The sequence below is a fragment of the Schistocerca gregaria genome, chromosome 8 (genome assembly GCF_023897955.1).
Source record: "Schistocerca gregaria isolate iqSchGreg1 chromosome 8, iqSchGreg1.2, whole genome shotgun sequence".
Classification (NCBI taxonomy): Eukaryota; Metazoa; Arthropoda; class Insecta; order Orthoptera; family Acrididae; genus Schistocerca; species Schistocerca gregaria.
Window position 1 is genome coordinate 388,231,839 of NC_064927.1, and position 20,746 is coordinate 388,252,584.

A 20,746-nucleotide genomic window follows, 5' to 3' on the forward strand; every position below is an offset into this window, starting at 1 on the left:
CACACGTGTACCGATGAGGTACAGTGTCAACTAGGTTGCATTTACTGCGAAGGTTAATGCCATTTAAACCGATGGCAAAGAGACTATCATTTCTGACATGTTATTGACTACCTTGTACCACGCTGTTCTCAAGTTAGACGAAAGAACATTACTACTGATGTCTTGCCAGACTACATTCCATGCTATCCCGGCATATTTAGTTACTATATTATTTCTCCTTTCACTTTTCCTTCTTTCTTCTAAAATCGCCTTCGCTATAACGTTTTTTTGGATTTTAAAAGCTATTTTCTGTATATTGATCGCCAGTTCTACACTTCCCGGCCTGACAAGATCGTATAGTTTTGTTGTAATGCATCCTGGTTTGTTACACTTCATGCTCGATGTTCGTTTGAGATGCAGTGCCATCGCTTTAGACTTGATGTTAGTCCCATTCCTCCATTGCTTGGGTCCAACGTTGCTGCCTTTACAGGCTCTCGAAACAATTCCCGTTTCCAAATGAAATTTCGCAAGGTGCACGTGATCGTCTTCGCCCTCGACGATGGGATGGGTAGACCCTGTGCTATGTAGTAGACCTTGCATAAAATATACGTGTTGATAAACTGTGTTCTCTGGAAATGGTCTATGCTACGTTGACAATTTTCAGTCAATGCTCCCTTGATTCTCCTTGCCGGCCGTTGTGGCCGAGCGGTTCTAGGCGATACTGTCTGGAACCGTGCGACCGCTACGGTCGCACGTTCGAATCCTGCCTCGGGCATGGGTTTGTGTGATATCCTTAGGTTAGTTAGGTTTAAGTAGTTCTAAGTTCTAGGGGACTGCTGATCACAGCAGTTAAGTCCCATAGTGCTCAGAGCCATTTGAACCATTTTTGATTCTCCTTGCCACATCCCGCCAGTTTGTTGCTATCATTTCTAAAGGAGAAGTTGGCAGTGCTATTCCAAAAGCCTTGTCTCCCTTGTCTTCGCTAAAGTTGTTCGCCCACTTCTGCTTTTTCTCTGACGTCTACATCGTCCGCATAGGTATCTCCCACTGTCTTTGTTTCCTCAATGGTAATGCCTGTCAGTCTATACTGTAGCTGTCTCAGGAAAGGTTCCAGCGATATAAGAACAGCAGCACTGATAAGGGACTTTCTTGGGTAATGCCCCTTTTTATTTCAATTTTTTTTGTTATTTGAAAGTTAACGGAGATCTATGCCATAGCCACGTTTCTGATGATGTCGATTGTTTTTTGTAGGAAGTCCTTTCGGCGCATTGTGTCTACCACACAATGGTGATTCATTTGATCAAATGTCTTATGGAAGTCTATGAAAAGCAGTCCACATTTGATGTTACTTGCCTGTGTTAGCGCAATGGCATCGCTTAACAAAGCAGCACCAAGCTAGCATAAAACTGCGTCAAAAAGCGCTCCCTTGTTGTCCCAGATATGGCTGAGACAGTAAATTCACAACGGAATGGCGAAGTAGGCTGCAGTTCCTGTTGGAACGAGCTTCCTGTACTCAAAACTAAATGAGAATAATTCAGAATATTTCATCGTTGCAGTAAAAATGAAGTGAAATTACCATGATAATTCTGATCCAAACCAGGAAGTACATAGACGGTTACAGAGCTGCCAAACATATTCTACAATGTTCCCAACTCTCCGTTAGACTAGCGACAGGCAGAATACGGCCGCTCAGACGATGTGCTGGCTGAATGGCATCGGGAAAGCTCTCCTTTCGAAGATGCGGTAACGCTCTCCTTTCGAAGATGCGGTGTTACCGGCTGCCACTGCATTGTCTAGGAAGACAAGTGCCTAGTATAGGTCAATGAGTTTTATCCGCATTTTTGTAACTATGATTTGGGTCTAAAGCGTAGTTACGAATAATATGCAGATGCACCGACTGCAACTCGAACACCATAAATAAAGAGCAGGGAATATTATTTCAGCGGTTCTCCTCCACTGTAGCTGTCGTAGCTATTTTTGTTTTTCTGCCTTAAGCAAACTACGAACTAAGAAACGCATTCACTGCTAGGGATTCGTTTCTTTTTTTTTTAATATTACACCAAAGAGCCAAAGAAACTGGTACACCGGCCTAATATCGTGTAGAGCCCCCGAGAGGACGCAGAAGTGCCGCAACATGACGTGGCATGACTCAACTAATGTCTGAAATAGTGCTGGAGGGAATTGGCACCATGAATCATGCAGGGTTGTCCATAAATCCGTAAGAATACGAGAGGGTGACGACGTCTTCTGAATAACACGTTGCAAGGCACCCCAGATATGCCCCATAATGTTCATGCCTGTGGAGTATGGTGGCCAGCGGAAGTGTTTTAACTCAGAAGAGTGTTCCTGGAGCCACTCTGTATCAGTTATGGACATGTGGGGTGTCGCACTGTCCTGCTGGAATTGTCCAAGTCCATCGGAATGCACAGTGGGCATGAATGGATGCAGGTGGTCAGACGGGATGCTTACATATGTGTCGCCCATCAGAGTCGTATCTACATATCTCAGGGGTCCCATATCAATCCAAAGGCACATGCCCCACACCACCACAGAGCCTCCACAAGCTTTAACAGTCCACTACTGATATCCAGGGTCCATGGATTTATGAGGATGTGTCCTACCTGTAAACGTCCATGTGCTGGCATAAGCTGTCGACAGCACACTGGTCAAGCAAAGAGGTTGCGAGGAGATACTTGGCGTTGGATCAAACACGCCTGTCAGGAGAGAGGCTGAAGACAGACTCGCAAGCAATGTGCCGCCAACGTCCTCTCGACCGCTGCGGCCTGGGGGGCTCTGTTGCAGTTTCAGACAGTTTCTCACTCATTGAGTCTCAGTTACTATCTCGTACTTCACCAGCAGTGAGGCTAATATGGACTATTATGAAAAACCTTGTACCACAACATATGGACTTGGTTAAATGTAAATATCTTCCTGTTCTCGTAAATAAAGAACCCTTTTAATACATGTGTGCAATTGTGTTGTAGAAAGAGGATACCGACCATCAAGCAACATCCTGTCCCTTGCTTCCCATGGTACAAAAATCTACAGTATCGAGGAGGACATAAAAGTCCATCCGCTCGATACAATGTTAAACGAGACTCGTCCGACCAGGCACCATGTTTCCAATCATCAACAGTCCAATGTCGGTATTAACAGGCCGTGGCGAGGTGTAAAACTTTGTGTCAATTAATATCGATTCTGAATTTCCAGATTGCGCACAAAGAGGAGGAAATCATTTTATGATGAAACTACGAATGTAGTGACACAGTTATGCGAATTCCGGACATTTATTCAAGATAAAAATGTTTTTACGTCATTGTTCACAGCCTGGGGTCTAACTTGAAAAGCCGATATGAAACAGTGAAGACTTTATATGAAACAACTGGGTTTTTATGAAAAAACTCAAAGATCACTGACAATCGGGTCGCTCAGGCATGAAAGCTATTTATCAAAGAATAACATAATGTTGTCAGAACAGATTTAGAAGAATAAATTAAATAACAGTTCTTACTTAAAACTTCGAATTACTTAAAACTTCGACCATTAAACGTATAAGCTTAAAATTTCAAGATTTTTATCTGAATGAATAGCTTTGCGCATCTTTCACTGTCTTCCAGTGGCTAGTAACCGAAGCTGGAGCTCATTCGGCACTTTGACTCTTGTTAAAAATCGTCCCAGATCAAATACGCATCACCAACGTCTCACAAATTTGGGGACCTTGGCAACTGAATATAACCTGATAAGGCAACTAGGCTTGGATGCTATGATTCACACATTTGCTGAACAAAAGGCTCGCAAAACGCCACTGACAGTGTTACAGGCAAATACGTTATAACATACTACCCGTTGCACGACTCACTGTGGATTACATGCGGACTTCCTGATGTCTGTTTACTGAATGGGGACAGAACACTACATATCCCAGCTTTACTGGCACCAGACATTTCGTCAATATACAAATCAATATAATACCTAGCCTTTTGTTTTACAGTGAAGTGAAAGTAAATTACACCAATGTAAAAAATAAAATTATAGTGCTGACATATGTTTTACAATATTTCATTATTGAGTAACTTCGGAAGTTGAACTTGTAAGTTCGTCAGTCGTGTCAATCTTGTCTATTGCCGTGTAGGTATGGGTCGAGCTATCATCCAGTTGGTCTTGGGGTGACTGATAATTGTTTTCGTTACTGCCTTTTCATACCAGCCTTAATACTATTCTTTCTGTCTCCCAGTCCGTGAAAGCACAATGGCGTTGGTATTCTTTTTCGATTATTTAACCTTTGCGCACTCATTCGTTATTCGTTTGATTGGTGTATTAGTTCAAAGCCGCAGTCGGAAATCGGAGACATTTTTTATTTTACTGCATTCCAAATGATTTAGACTGCGACAGAACATTATATAAGGAGTACCACATCAACTATTTCTAGTTATTTGAAATAAAAGAACGCACGGAATTACACATTTTTCTCAATAAAGTGATGTTCAGGTAATGCGTCGTTTTGAATTTGTACTGGGATGAAGGGAAACTGTATAGTGTAATAAAAATGCTGGAAGGACTTAATTGTATCACGAGTGTGAAATTTAGGGCACATTCTTAGCAACTACTTATAATAATAAACCAGCATCAGTAGTTCGTTGTTGTCCTTGCATTCCTTTGCGGAATGTGAAACTGCATTTTCCTCTGTCACGTCCCGTGAGAAAACCAGACTCCGAGCGCACGGCATGGACTTCGGCTGATAAGTCACAGCCTGTCGTGTTTTCCAAGCGTTCCTCTCCACATATTCTCGACAAAATGGCCCTAGACTCTGTGTGTCACCCAGTGTCATCGTAGGCTCGATTCTTCAGCGTCACCTTTGATTCTCGGTTGGCATGGATCCCTCACATGAATCATGTAATAAGTGACTGGAAAACCATTAGTACTATCCGATCACACTCCTGAGTTTGGTGGCCACCTGTTAACAGAAATACTCAGCACCATTTCGATATCTGTCTATAAGGACATTTATTCAGTCCTCTCTCATGAAGTATGTATACATTCAGACGGCGTGTCACTAACGCAAATTCCACTTATCTGTCGTGATATAAAGTGCCTTGTATACCAGATACGGCCTGACTTTTTCTACATATAGATGGCTCCACATTAAGGGAGAGAGAAAAATGCTATGTGCCTTGCCCTGTTCACATAGACATGTCTCAAAAATGTTTCAACTGCCGAAGAAAATTTTGACTTTTTCTGCGGAAGCTGTAGCCTCCAGTGGGCGTGCCTCTCGCCCCCTTGCGGGTCCAGTCAGCCTACACGCTACTCGTTCGTTTCTTTCGTCAGTCGACTTCACTGAATCGAGTTATTTATTGCTACAGGTAACAAGAAGTTTTTCAACATTGCGCCGTGAAAAGACGTGGCTGAGGTCGACAATGAACCAGGATCGACTTAATGGCTTAGCTCTGTTGAACACTCACCTTGGCATTGATTGCCGTATTGACGACGTAATTATTCAATTTGCCAGGAAGAATAGACAGACAGAATTCATCATTTAAGGAAGAGAACCACAATTGTATCTTTTTATATCATAAGATGGATTTGCCTTGTATAAGTGTGTAACCAGTTTAAATAAAACTTTCCTAAACTTTGCACGTGAAGGTATTTTTTATTACAGTAAAAGTAAAGGTAGCTCAAGATATCTTTAGCGTCCCCTCCTTTAGGTTTTTCTGTATCCGCCACTGGTAGCCTCACTAGAAGTCTCAAATACATCAGCCCCTTTTATGTTTCCAAGGACCTGATTTTATCTGATTCCAAGTCCGTTCCAGAATCTCTAAGGCATAAGACGCGGAATTTTAACACCAGCAACTTCATGTTGGAGATCATCTGTCAACGCTACGGTCGCAGGTTCGAATCCTGTCTCGGGCACGGATGTGTGTGATATCCTTAGGTTAGTTAGGTTTAAGTAGTTCTAAGTTCTAGGGGACTGCTGACCACAGCAGTTAAGTCCCATAGTGCTCAGAGTCATTTGAACCATCATCTGTCAATGGATCCAGTGTGAGATCCAAAGGCAGACAATAGAATTTCTGTGGGTTAAAACTCATCGCCGCATAGTTCACAACGAAGAAGACGATATCCTTGCTAAAGAAGCCACACACTCCGGAACTTTCGTCGACCTCAAACCTCCGCCCTCTGAACTGTACCGTCTCGTCACACGAAAGGCCTTCCAACAATGGCAAAAGGGCTGGAACGCATTTCAGTCATTCAAGTAAATACAGTATATTACGCCTGAGTTCAGTTTGTTATCCACCGTACACCCTGGTTTCACGATCTTCGCTTACCTAGATGGATGAATCTGCTGTCTGCCGTGTGAGATTCAATCACGGAAACTTTCCAGTGCACCTCCACCGCACTGGAATTGCTGCAACCCCGCTCTGTGACTGTAACAGCATTACAGAAGATGGAATCATTCACTTCCTCTTTGCAGGTGCAAAACGGGAGAGGGAAAGACAATCTTTTTTACAACAATTACGTCTACTTTCTTTGAATAATACTGCACATACCAAAGAGCTTTTCAGATTTTTACAAGCTACCGAGATATCTTTGTAATAATAACCCAGCAGTGGGAAGTATGTTAACTGTTATTTTAATGCGTGTTTTATAAGTGTAAGATTTTGATTTAGACTCTGAAAGTTGTATTTCTAGAGTTGAGTTCCTATTTTTTAGTTATATTTATTAATTTGCGTTGCCGTGTGAAATTGATACGCGACATGTTCAACAAATTTTGTTAAACGCTAACGTGTAGCCTTATTGATATTTGTGCCACAACACTTGACGAGAATTAGCGATAGTGCTGACTAACCAAACTGTAACAACTGTTTTCCACGCGCGTTATTTAACTGGGCTAGCAAATCCACTTCTGACACGTAAACACGGCACCAAGAAACTGTTCCGAAACTTCGCATGCAAACGTAGTGATTTAGATAGGAACTGAAACTGAGGGTCGTCGTCCACACGAGTGCAGGAAATGTTATGTTGACGTTCTTCTTTCTCCAAGATGCCCCCCTTCTGATTCACTCCCTGCAGCACGGGACAACAGTGAATGCCCAGCGTTACTCGCATACCTTGACCACCCTTCGCCAAGCTATCAAATCAAAACGACCAGGCATTCTCACCCGTGGGGTCATCCTGCTCCACGGCAATACTAAGCCTCATACGGCCAACACAGTCGCGGCACTCCTGCAGAAATTCAAATTACGCCATTTTTAGTCCCTTTAAAAAGGCTCTGAACGGCAAACGATTCACCTCGGACGACAGCGTCCAGTTGTGCGTGCGGAACTGGTTCACGTGGCAGCCCCGGGAATTTTATGAGATCGCCATTCATCGCCCTGTGCCACAGAGGGACAAGTGTCTCAACAGACAGGGTCAATACTTCTAACGTACAGGTACTGGTTTTTGTAATTATGTCTCCGGCTCGTTTCTTTTTGGACGCCCCTTTTATATATCTAAACGAGGTATTGCTTATCGTGGGAGAACGTGGAGCCTTGTACTCATTGACGGGTATCGACGACGGCCAAAACAAAAATCACGGAAACTTTCTAAATTTAGTTGTCCTATTATCGAAGTATGATCCAGTTCCTAAAACCTACATATCCTGGGTAACTGTTGAAAGTAAGAAAAGAAAATCGTCAGCGAAAGGTAAGGGTGGTCTTATTACCTTTTTGTCAAAAACGATTATGAATAAATTAATAAACATATGTACACGTCAAGTTGTCAAAGAAATCCAGGCGGCGAAATCTTTTAGCCTCAATGTGAATTTTTGTCAGGATGTTGTTGATTAGGCTGTAATTGTGCACGCTATGTTACGAATGGAATCTCACAAGTACGGGCGATCAGCATGGTTCCTGTTTGTAAATCAACAGGAGTAGCTTATCGAGCTCTTGTTACTCATGAATTAGCCCAAATAGGCTGAAATTTACAAAATCTTATTAGCGTATCCTTTGATCGGCAGGAAATATGGCAGGCAGGTTCATTGCTCTTCAAGCGACACTGAAGGAAGAAGCACCAAAATTAATTTTCAGGGACTCTTACGCTCAAGCTTTGAGCGCCATATCTTCGAGCATGGAGTTCGAGCCAAAGGTTTCGTTTCAAGCGAAGCATTCATGGAGTCCTGTTTGAAACTCGAAACTAGCCTGACAGCCTTCGCATCCAAGAAAATATTTGACCTATCAATCTCGGTAGCCCAATGTCTCCAAACTCCTACATTAGCCTACCTTAAGGCTCGGGGGCTTATCAAAAGCTTGTAGATAAATTTGCGAAAACAATTACATAATTTTGACGACGTTTTCAGAGCTGCAACTTCGATTGCACTTAAGTTCAAGAATTAATGCAAGTCAAAAATACTGAGATCGACATATAGATGACGCTGCAATTACTAAGACTCTCTAAAAACCGAAAAAACAAGATGAGTTATGCCAGGACGAAGTGGCATTACTGTCTGCGGACCCTAGGAGATTATATTCTTTTCCTTTCCTGTCTACAAAGCCATTATCAACGCAGTTTTAGTGAAAATATACGCCAAATTCAGTTGCAACGTACAATTAATGAAAGATGCCACTTGTTTGGATCCGCTGAACTTCATGAAATATCAGAAGTGGGATTCTTAATGACGTATTACGTCTATCGATAGAGAATTGCTGTCAAAAGAATCTTTTTGCAAAAAGTTTTAATGAACTGTCGAAAATTCTTTGTGATGAACACGTTCCACCTAGGCAACAAGGCGTCAATGTCTCAAATTCTCAGAGTGAGGAACAAAACGACGAACGTACGAAAATGTCATAGACCAAACTGCAAAGGAAACCATCTGTTTTTCCCGAAGCGGATCAGACGCCTGTCAAAGTTGCATACAAGGTGTATGTAAGCTTTTGTCACAATATAACAAGCACATCAGTACGTAACTCCAACTTCTATGTTGCTTATTGTGTAATACAATTTCGTTCACGCAAGTGACTTGTGAGTAGTGCTGGAAAATGCATGCGCATTTATAAGTAGAGGCACATGCCCAGGATAAATGCCAGGGCAAATGCCCAAAATTCATAAATGCCCAGGCATTTATGCATTTTAAAGATTAACTGAAAAGCGGCGCTTATAAAAAAATTTAAGTTGATATTGTGTACTGGAAAAGGTGTTTTGCAACACTGCCTCTGTAGTGGTTGTGTAACCAAGTTGAAAAAGCTGCTTGAGAGTTAGGGGAGCGTCATTACGAGAAATAAATTGGACTATAAACACAACTTTTTACATTTTTAATTAGATCAATTTCTGAAGTAGTGCATAATATAAAAGTAAAACAACACTCACGTTTACAAGTAATTTTTGAAATAAAGTAGAGTTTATATTAACTATCTATTATCATTCTTCAATTCAATAATATTCAGAAATTTGACACGGACTGTAACGTGTGTTACTTTAGAAAGGACAATTAAGTGAATTTATCCATAGTGGATGCTATTGAACTCGTGACGTCCTTTATAGGGTGTGGAAAAATTTCCGCTACCAGTCACAATATTGTGACTGTAGCGAAAATTTTCCTACACAAAGGACAATGTTTTCTTAAACTGGCTTACCACTACACAGTTGTTCAACACGGTGTGTGTGTGTGTGTGTGTGTGTGTGTGTGTGTGTGTGTGTGTGACTGAGTGCGACAGAGAGAGAGAGAGAGAGACGAGAGTGAAGAGTAGAACAGGTAACACTATAAATACGTAGGTTTAAGTGTAAACATTTACTAACCTTTAATATCGGGAGTATCATCCCATTTCTTATTTTAATTGGTAAAAGATACATCCTGGTAGTAACAACTTTAAGAAGTAATTTTTCCATAAATGCCCAGATTTTGGGCATTTAAACTGTTTAGGGCAGATTTCAAGCAAATGCCCATTTATAAATGTCTCGCCCACTGGATATTTGCTCGGCCCACATAACTATATGTGGGTGTTCGGCGCTGAAGGGCATTAAGACGAGATTTCAGTCTTTTCTAAAGCAAGAACTGTTGGATTCGGTGATTATCTTAAACACATGATGGGATATAATCACGGATGACGAAAACAGCAGCTTTTACGATCGAGTTACTAACAGCTTAGTTGAAACTTCTCTTCCTATAAAAAGAAACAAAATAAACGTTGATTGGCCAGCTTCTGATTTGTTTATTATACGTAACTGGAGCTATAGTTACCTAGTAATATATATCACTGGAAATCAATAATTTGCATATTTTTGTCATTATTCGATAGTATCCCATCTACCTTTACCCAAAGCCTGTGGGGAGCCATCGGACCCTTCCGTCCCAGTCCGACCCTGACCACACTTAACGCTTATTGTCAAAAGTACGATCATATGCGAATCAAGTAAAATTTGTGACTGGACGGAGGATTTTTTGGTAGGGAGGAAGCAATATGTTATCTTGGATGAAGAGTTATCGTCAGATGTAGTAGTAACTTCGGGTGCACCCCACGGAAGAGTGTTCGGACCCCTGCTGTTCATGTTATATGTTAATGACCTTGCGGATAATGCTAATACTAAATTTTAGTTGATGGTACAGTTATTTATACTTAAGTACTATCTGACAGAAGCTGCATAAATATTCTGTCAGATCTTGATAAGATTTCAACGTTGATGCAAAGATTGGCAACTTGCTTTAAGTGGTCACAAATATAAAATTGTGCACTTCACAAAACGAAAAACGTGGTTTCATGTGACTATAATATCTATGAGTCACTGCTGGAATCGGCCAATTCACACAATGACCTGGGTGTAGCACTTTGTAGGGGTACGAAATGTAATAATCACATAGGTTCAGTCGTGGGTGAAGCAGGCAGCAGACTCCGGTTTATTGGTGGAATACTGGGGAAGTGTAATCGGTCTACAAAGAAGATTGCTTAAAAATCACTCGTGTGACCGGTTCTGGAATATTGCTCAAGTGTGTGAGACCCATACCAAATAAGACTAAAGAGGGATACTAAACGTATAATCCGTGGTAGTGTCACAGAGGTACTGAAGAAACTCAACTGCAAGACTCTTGAAGATAGAAGTAAACTATCTCGAGAAAAACTGTTCACCAGCTTTAAATGGTGACTCTACGTACCGCTCACATAGGGATCATGAGGATGAGATTAGAATAATTACTGTAAGCAGAGAGGGCATTCAATCATTCTTCCCGCGCTCCATACGTGAGTGAAACGGGAAGAAACTCTAACAATTGGTACAATGGGACGTACCCTCTGCCTTGCACCTCACGGTAGTTTGCAGAGTATAAATGATGATGTAGATGATACACCGATTTATTAACTTCCTGATCGCGCGATTTCTTCTGGCTCATTTTCTTTCTAAATACAATGCAATGGCATCTCACAGTGTGTATAATTTCCTCGAATGTTTATAGGCTCGGTAATGCAAGATAACACTGCCTCCGACTTGCAATCAAATAGTGGTTTGATTGACGCGTGTATATCACCGCACACTCTAATTTAACCTATTGCCCCATAAATAACTGTTATAGTTCGCTGGAATTCCACGGACAATATTTCATATAGCGTATAGGACATCATACAACTTGCACTTGAGAGTATACGTTTAGTGTTTAATAAGAAATTGCATTCATTCTATATTTCATCCGAATGGGTATTTTTGTGTATCCAATCACACATCCTGGCCTGGTCCCTGTTCTGACTCTCACCAATTCTGGGAAAATATTTTAATGTAATATACTTCAGCAACATTCCCACCAACCTCAAGATATCTAAGTGAAACGATTGTTAACTGGTCCTCATTAACAGATACAAATAATACAGTACGACTAAGTACACTACATCCCACCCCCTTCCCCCCGTTCCTTTTTAAAAATGCTTTTGACCACACCAAACTCAAGAATCAGAGCACACAACGAACGATTACACAATTAACGCATCGGAAAATAAACAGTAGGGCAGTTAGTAGACGGAAGGAGCATATCATATGTACGTACAGCAGAAGAGTAGTACATAGGTGACGTTGCTTTAATTGATACTGTTGCGACGGTGTTGGAACAGTTTCATTTTGCAGCAGCTGTGATAAAGATGTAAATTGTTCCGTTAGGTTACAAGCGAGAAGGTACTCTACGATTCACTACATAAATCTCAAGTTTAATAAGTTGTGCTCTGTGCAGAGTACAAGACAAAATAACTTCCACCACTTTTACAGTGAGTGAAACTCGAATAATTTCTACTTAATAGTAACACATATATATATAATATTCTTCACTATGGGCATAACAGTGGCTTCAACGACAAAGATAAATGTCCAAAATTCATATTCTTGACATTCCAGGAGCTCATCATAGCAAAATAGTAACGCAGATATGTGTAAAATAACTCCGTTAAAAGCAGACTAATGACATTGTAACCTTCAAACAGTTACTAAGGTTTTGGTAAAGTACAGAACATTAAGTGAAAGCCTAAGTTAAGGAGTATAGAGATATAAATATAGATTCCAAACTTACTTGCTTGACAACGTTTTCTCTCACGTCAAAATACGTCCATTTGAAACCGAGCTACATTCCCCGACATAAATGCTGACAACCTACAAAGCGACTGCAACAAACTCACAAAACGTTACTTGGAGTATTTCAGAGTTAATGCCGATTCACAGTGATGCTAATTGAACAACATTAATCAATTTTGACACTGAATCTTACTGAATACATAATTGAAAACCTTTGCTAGATTTACAGCTGTACTACTGAAATAAATAGTGTTGGCGTTATGTTGGCAACAAAACGTGGCGTTCCTGCTACGTAAACTTGGATTTGCCAATCGCATCATTATCGTAGTCTTCCCGTCATGCAACGTGTTTCTGTGTATGTGTGAGAGAGTGTTTGGTATGTGATTAAATAGCGTGTGTTTTCAGTGTAAGTTGTTGAAACATGGCTACTGGTATGGGTGTTTCTTTGCGCGTTACGGCCAGTTGTAGTCAAGGAGGCCGTCGCTATATGGAAGACACATTCACAGTTGCTTATCATCCTCTCGGAGATGGTTCCGTAGAGTACGCTTACTTTGGTATTTTCGATGGCCATGGTGGTGAGGAAGCATCGACGTTTGCACGAATTCATTTACTGAATTACATTATCGCACAAGAAGATTTCTGGTCTGATGAAGATTCTCGTATTAAGAGAGCCATACGGAAAGGATTCCTCGATACTCACGAAGCAATGTGGCGTGATGTAGGTAAGACTTAAAAACTTCCAGCGTTGTGCGACATCTTTCTTTCTACTTCCCTGCATTTTGTCGCTCTGGTTTCCGCCTGAAGTTTATGTTCACATTGTTTTCAGGTAATTGGCGAAAGACACCTTCGGGTCATACTAGCACAGCGGGTACAACTGCCACAATATGCTTCGTCAAGAAAAGCAAATTGTATATAGGTCACGTCGGAGACTCTGGAGTCGTTCTTGGATATAAGGAAAAAGGTTTTCAGTTTTTATTATTGTTGCCACGATATTTTATAGTAACATTGTTCGCTAATTATACCTGCTGTTTTTTTTTTTAAAAAAAAAAAACATTTAATCAACGAAGTGATTGTTCTCGGACCGTTCAACGTTGATTTCCTTTTGTTACACTGTGCGAATTAGTTTCACAGAGAGCTGGAAGAGTGCCTTTTATTATATGTGGTTTGTGCTTCCACTACCCACTATAGAAACTGTGTGTCCATAAAGCTGAGATGTCGTTTGGCTATGCGTGAAATTTAAAAGTTGTCTGTATGTATGTTTGTATTTAATTGTTTACCTGTAAACAATCATGCATCAGTTAATGTAGACTTGATTTTGATAAGTGAATTTCAGAACAACCAAAAATAAGTTTTTAGACACGAAGTTATACGAATGTGATTGGGGGGAGAGGTTGTATTCTGTGTTTATTTTACAAAAAAGGGTCTAACGTTTTGTTTACTGCAAACACACAACGCAGTTCGACACATTCCTGGAATGATCAACGATTCGAACGAAGGAGTGAAATGTCTGGCATACTCATTCTTACTTGAAGTAATTATTTTGGTGTCTCATGAAAATGTGTGCTGTCATCTGTTGGTTAATTAATGACATTTAAACGAGTTAGTTTTTAAGTTCATATATGTTTAAACTTGGAGTAAAAAGTCATCTAACTGTTTTCACTCGATTTGCTAGTCTATTTTCATTTTCGTTTCTACCCGCTGATATCTGAAAATGTAGCTATTCAGTTTTCTCTTTGCCGTTGGTATAGTCATTATATATTAAATTTCTGATTCAGCCGATTACCTACTTCGTGTAGCCGAGAGAGATTTCCATTCTATTGTGGCATGAATTGTTCAGTAGTTGTTTCAGAATTGCCCATATTCTGTGACTAAGAATGTATTTACAAATTGTCATTGCAGTTAGAATTGTCAATAGGGTACCTTACCTGTAGACGAAGCTAAGTGTGGATGGTAAATTTGTAAATTAAACCACTTTATTTGTTAATGTATTATGTGTACTGCCTTTTGAGATAGGCCTATGTTAATAATTTCGTCGTGAAAGAAAATTGGTCAACCTATGTCAAGTGAACAATGATCCCCAAACTGACCACTTTCAGTTGAGTTGTAATTTTGCGCAGATGTTGGCTAAGGAATGAGAGTAAACTGCTAAATGTTATATCAGCGTAACAACAGTATGGTAGAGGCAAGATAAAGACAAAATTGAAATCAATAGCAATGCGACCGGGACATTTTCATTAGCTGTGTAATGTTTTGTGCTCACACAAAATGTTGAAATTTCAGTGCTCTGCCAAACACTATTTTTGTCCTGTATGAGGTAAAATTGAGGAATCTAGGCCTATAAGAAGTGCCTATAGTTATTTAATAGAGAATTTACTTTTTATCAATTCTACCAGGCTGCTGCTGTTGTGTGTATTCTACATCTTATATTTTGCAAGCCACCATATGATGGGCTGTGGAGGGTTCTTCCAGTACCAGTATTTTTTTGCCCATCGTCCCAGTTCGATACACGAATGGTGTGTGAGAACAATTGTCGATAAACTTCTGTATGAGCTCTAGTTTTTCTGATTCTCTTCATGTTCATTCCATAAGATGCTGTGGGAGGAAGTAATATGTTGCCCAACTCAACTTGGAATATACAGCAGACTTTAAATATAAAATATCTCTATGATGCATGTTGCCAACCATCATTAGATCTTCTCTCCGTATTCTATTAATCCAACTAGGTAAGGGTCCCAAACTCATGAGCAGACCTCAAGAACTGCTCTTAAAAGTGTTTTGTAAGCTACTTATTTCGTGAATGAATTAGGCATACATTTCTTTAAAGTTTATCACGTGAATCTGCCTGGGATCTGATTTCCCTGCAAATACTTGTATGTTATTATTGCACTTAACATTGCCTACTTAGCTGTCATATTTCTAAATATTATTACTTCTGACTTTTTATTTTCATTTCAAATAAAGAAAAACCTTTAGTGGGTGAGAAGAGGTATTGTTTTGGGGATCCTGTGGATAAGCTAACAAAAGGGCTTGAAAATGCAAAGATTCTTCCATGTCAAGCAGTATAGCTGTCCCAGCTCACATTTGTTGAAAACTGTGCAGACTGTATCTTCAGTAACGTCAGTGTAAGAAGAATCTTATCATTGCAGTGGACAGTGTGTAGCAGCTTCATGTGCCTACCTCAGTCGCGCGTGTAATGTAGTTTTGTAAATGTGTCTTTGGGGATACCTCATTGTGGTTGCAGCTATGTAAGTGATATCTGTTTTGCATGCAGCCGTTAACACTGTGCATTTTAAAGCCGGCAACAGTACTGGTGGCTTTCGGGAATCTTCTTATTACTCAAGTATTGGGACTTTATAAGCTTCCGCCGAGTTGTCTCAGGCTGTAACTTAGTCTAGGCACTAGGTATTTGCACGTGGTCCAGTTTCTTCAGAACTGTAAATGCTTAGAAAAAATCAGAAGTTCAACAAGCCACTATTCCTGACATAATAAAAGTAGAACACGACAGCATTCTGTTACTGTCTTTTTACGAAGAATATAAAAATAAAACAAAGGTTAGAAAAGCAGTGTCCATGGCCTGATCGCTCTTCAGGCTTGAAAATTTATGTTTGGATCAATTACTCTGATTTTAATAATGAATAGGTAGAGAGTAAAAGAAGCTGGACACATGATAATTTGTCAGCATATTGTCTGATTTTTAGAAAATTAATAAATTACCAACTTTGCCACAAAAGCCAAATGGGCACCAAATTTTCCCTATTTTTAATACCATGTACCTTAATTGGCACCAGAGTTTATAGTTAACATCACTGAAAATAGTTCATTTAAATGGACCAGAAAATAATTTAGATTTCTGTGCCCATTCAGTTAAGATGCTAACATTTGGTTAAAAAAGCAAAATAAAATGATATCCTTCTGCAGGTTCCTGGTGGTCGTGCTGTACAACCTGTCACATGAAATTCTGATATATTATGTATATTTTACCAAGAGTGAATCCTCTGCACCTAGTCACAGCAGTTATTTTTAATCTCTCATGTGTTATTCAAAGATTTCTACCAAACCTGTGTACTTTCGCCGATTAGTACCTCTGCTGTTTGCCCTGTTTCATCTCTCAAAGCTGCCCTTTTAGGTTCTATTGTATTTCTTTTGCCTCCGTCAGTCATTGCCTAACCTAGGATTTAAAGTTTGCCAATTCCCCTCTTCCTAACTTTCTTCCTGAATTCTTAAGCCAGTCAGCATTTCACAACTAATAAATTTTGTTGTGTGCGGCACTCTGTATACACCTAACTTGGCCACTTTGGCGAGCATGCTGTGAGGAGAATCTTGTGATCGGCTGCTTGGAAAAGCCGTACCACTGCCTTCTCCCACAGCAGCCAGCTTACAGTTTATAAATGAAAAGTGCATCACAGAAATGACACATAAGTGAGCATTACTTTAATGCATAAGTAATCATATATGGGATCTTATTGCCACTAAATAATGAATTCCACAACAACACGAGTGGATCGAAAATATATTTACGCTGTCTGCTTATTGCTAAAGCATACAATACTGTTATGGAACTAAGGTTGGCAATGAGCATAAACTTTCAAAAGTGGCACAAGGTCTGTGGACTTTCTTCTGTCATAGTGGGGCCCAAGTTAAAGTGTACTATTATTATGTGCGCCTAGAGTGATTTTTTATGGTAAAAATACAGTTTCAAAATGTTTGTGTTAACATATTATTCCTTCTGTTCCTTTCCCTTGTAATGGAGTCCTGTATCCCACGATAATTAAAATTTCAGCGTCCTTAACATACTTAAGAAGTCTGTCACATTTCGGACCATCCCAGTCCTGGATTACTGAAAATGTCAGTCTATTGGACGGTAACTGTTACTACTGGTATATGCTAAGCCATAAGGCAAAAGCAACTGTAACAAGTGTTCTACAGTAAAATGTTGATTAGCAGAATCAATAGGTTAATAGCCGTAGCTCAAAATTAGGCCAGATTTTTATTCAAAACATTTAGTTTGCATACATGCACTTTACAACATTTTAGTTTGACTTAAAAAAAGAAAACTATCAAGTATCTTTTTGTTTTACAGATCGTTATTATAAGGAATAAAAGTTACTTCTAATGATGTGTAAATCAGGCATTGTATTTAGCATTACAAACAGAAAAAGTAACGAACTTATTTAGACACTGCAGCTCCCGTACAGCTGATTCTCTGTTTCCTTGTCTGAATCACTGTCTGTACAGGTTGATTACCCCTTGAATAATATCCTCATCAGTTAACACCTGCTCAATAGTTTCTTTGATATCCATTGGAATCCACTGCAAGAGTTCCTCTTTGAGGTCATTCCATGGCAACTCGCATTACAAAGAGATGTTTATATTATAAGTTTTGGACAATTAACAGAAGGGAATGTTTCTATTAAATATTTTTTGTACTCTATAAACCTATATCACAGTAATTTTTCTTTACAATATTTATAAAACCAAATCTTATAATTATTCTTGATAACTCGTGTTACATTTCCAAGAAATGGCTTTTGCATATGATAAAAAATATACAAAAGTCTGTTCTGTTTTATGTGAACATTTCTTGTAAGTTCTACACACAGTACCAGAAGATTTTATAAGTATTTTAACAAAGTTCCAAGAAATAGCTATTCCGTATGGGATTTTATATGCATATGGAGATGGAAAAAACATTAAATATGTTGAAATATATTGTTAGTTGTATTGTATGTGATTCAGAACCAATCTGACTACTCAGAATTATAACTAATCCTACAAATACTATGATAACTCACATTACATAATTAAAGGTAACTCATGTTGAGTGAATTAAATATCCTATACCAGAAGAAGGCTTCTAGGAGGAAATTTTAGACACCAAATTATCGGTACACTTATGTGAAGGGCAGCTTGGCATATAAGTTTCTGTACTTCAATGTATTTTGTGAAAATTTTAAAAGAAATTGGCATTTGGTAAATCACTTTAAACATTTTGGATTAGGTTATATAAATATTTTTGTATTTATCATGCTTAAATTGTTTGGTTCTAGAAATATACCAAAAAGAATAAGAAGTTATGCACTTTAAAGTGATATATAAACCATAAAGGATTATTATAAATTTTAAGTTTTTTTTTATCTTACCTTGAAATTGATCAAATCTTCTGCATGAACAAACTCGACAATATAGTCTTGAAAACAATGGCACTTACAAGTAAGCAATAGGTTTTGGAGGGAAAAATCAATCTTGCCAACAAAATTCAATGTCCACCCTACATATGTAACAAGGGAAAATATTCCATCAGAAAAATTAATTTTTGGTAATGATTCCCCATTTACAGGGAACGACCCTTCACGTGTATTCGAAAGGATTGTTTTTGATTCACTTCTTCCAACATCCAAAACTTCGAGCACTGATTTGGGATGTTATCCCTCATCTATAGTCTGTGGTGTAGAATCAGATGTGGGATTTGCAGTTGGCAAAATTTTTCTACAGACTCATTGTAAAGTAACCTTTTGTACTTGAACCCAAAACAGTGCGACATCATACGTGGCATCTCGTACATTAAGTCAGTTACATCACACTCAGCATTTAAATGTGAAAACGAAAGAGCTTCAATAAAAACGTTCAACATTCTGCTTTACCTCTTGAACTATTGGTTGAATCAGTGACTAACGTTAGATGGGAGAAGTGTAGTAAGTGTGTTTTCAGTAACTAACTTGGCAGATGTACTTTATGATAGTCCCAAAGGATGGCTTTGCTGTCTTCTGGTAGGCCAAGGTTTTTGAAGCTTTGTGAGAGTTTGGGCACAAAATAATGAAAAACAGTTTTTGGAAAGGGTTGTGCTCACACAAGCATTTGTTTGTCATACTGGACAGACAAGTTCATAAATGCCCATGATTTTCCAGATTTACCATTTACAGGACGAGTTATTTGGTGGCTTCCACAAGCCTCAGCACATTTTTTAATCCTTTAGCTGCTTTTCTCCTCTCTCAGTTCAGGTAGACGGTGGTAAGTGCTGCCATAGCAGGCCTGTTTCATCACATCGTAAATCTGATCAGCTGTTACATTATTACCGGTGATTGTTTCTTCAGACTCATCATTGTACTTTTCTGAGGAGTTTTTGTTTGCTGAAATTTTCTGCAGTTACATAAAGTCTGAATTCCATGCCAAAACTTGAAAGATTCTGAGTGAGCCGTCAGAAAAATTGTATTTGCTTTCTGTAACACTTAAAACTCATCTAAATTTCTTTGCTTTTAAATAACCATTGATCCTGAGATTTCCTCTGGAGAATACTGCACTGGGCCATTTCTATAGTATACTGTTGAATTGTTCCAGGTTCAGGTTTTTAAATGGTTGTTCCCCCCTCCTGAGGCCAGTTTTTCATTTGTTACTGATTGAGAAGCAAATTCCATTAGTTCATCTTTTGGTTTTTCTATGTCTTAAATGGTTGATGAGCCAACATTAAATCCATTCATCAGAATATTTGTATTTTCATGTTTCTGCAGGTGTGTGAGCATCTCAAGTTTCTGGTCGATGGTCAGAGTTAGGTGGCTTTCTCTTGGTTTAGAACATGAAGGAAGCTTTGGTTTTGAGAACATTATCATTTTTTTGTCAATAAAACTTCCACAGGTTATTACTATTATTACTATATTTACGTTCGCTATTGCAATACGTGGGATGGTGCCAGACCCTCACACGTTCCAGGCTGTTGGGTGCCAAACTGATACATTTTTCCATTCTTTGTATATGCCGGGCTAGTTGGCATACGCACTTGTACTACTGTGGTAGGTCATGGTCTTTTGTCTGTCTTGGCTGAGACGATCCATTTACTATTCTGAATACCCTCACATTCCTTTTTTTTACGTCTTTAACGGGATACAGTGTATCTTGTATCTCGGGGGCCGGCTGGAACTCTTGTATCGGTCCATGTCTCTGCAGCACATGCCCTAACTTGCTGCTTGTTGCCCCATAGTATAGTAGGAAAGCAGCCAGCTTGGCCTCTTCTGCCGATTCACGAGGAGTTCTCCTTGGATGGCACCTGAAAGTTTTTGCAATGTTCCTGTTGCTATTGCCATTCTCTCTGAAAAGGTGTCTTCAAGTGATGAAATTCAAACTGTAGGTGGCAGTCATCAGAAATAGCTTTTACTGTATGTACAAATGTGTTTAGGACTGCTTTCTTGTGTACAGGATGGTGAAAACTATTGAGATTCAAGTACCGATCAATGTGTGCCTATTTCCTGTACACTGAATGACCAAG

The 20,746-nt window shown here is 39.3% G+C and overlaps 2 protein-coding genes across 2 annotated transcripts in view; one reads left to right on the top strand and one right to left on the bottom strand.

Moving 5' to 3' along the window:
- LOC126285452 (cytospin-A) overlaps nt 1-12,542 on the bottom strand; it is a 1,067,624-nt gene extending 1,055,082 nt beyond the window's left edge. The window contains exons 1-2 of the mRNA XM_049984846.1: nt 12,488-12,542; nt 6,300-6,398 (exon numbers count right to left, since the gene is read on the bottom strand). The gene's annotated coding sequence lies outside the window, so the exon portion shown is untranslated. The remainder of the gene's footprint in view (nt 1-6,299; nt 6,399-12,487) is intronic.
- Nucleotides 12,543-12,776: 234 nt separating this feature from the next.
- Nucleotides 12,777-20,746, top strand: part of LOC126284197 (uncharacterized) — a 103,036-nt gene continuing 95,066 nt past the window's right edge. Inside the window, exons 1-2 of the mRNA XM_049982952.1 lie at nt 12,777-13,211; nt 13,316-13,450. Coding sequence (XP_049838909.1) covers nt 12,911-13,211; nt 13,316-13,450 — 436 coding nt within the window. The 5' untranslated portion in view covers nt 12,777-12,910. The remainder of the gene's footprint in view (nt 13,212-13,315; nt 13,451-20,746) is intronic.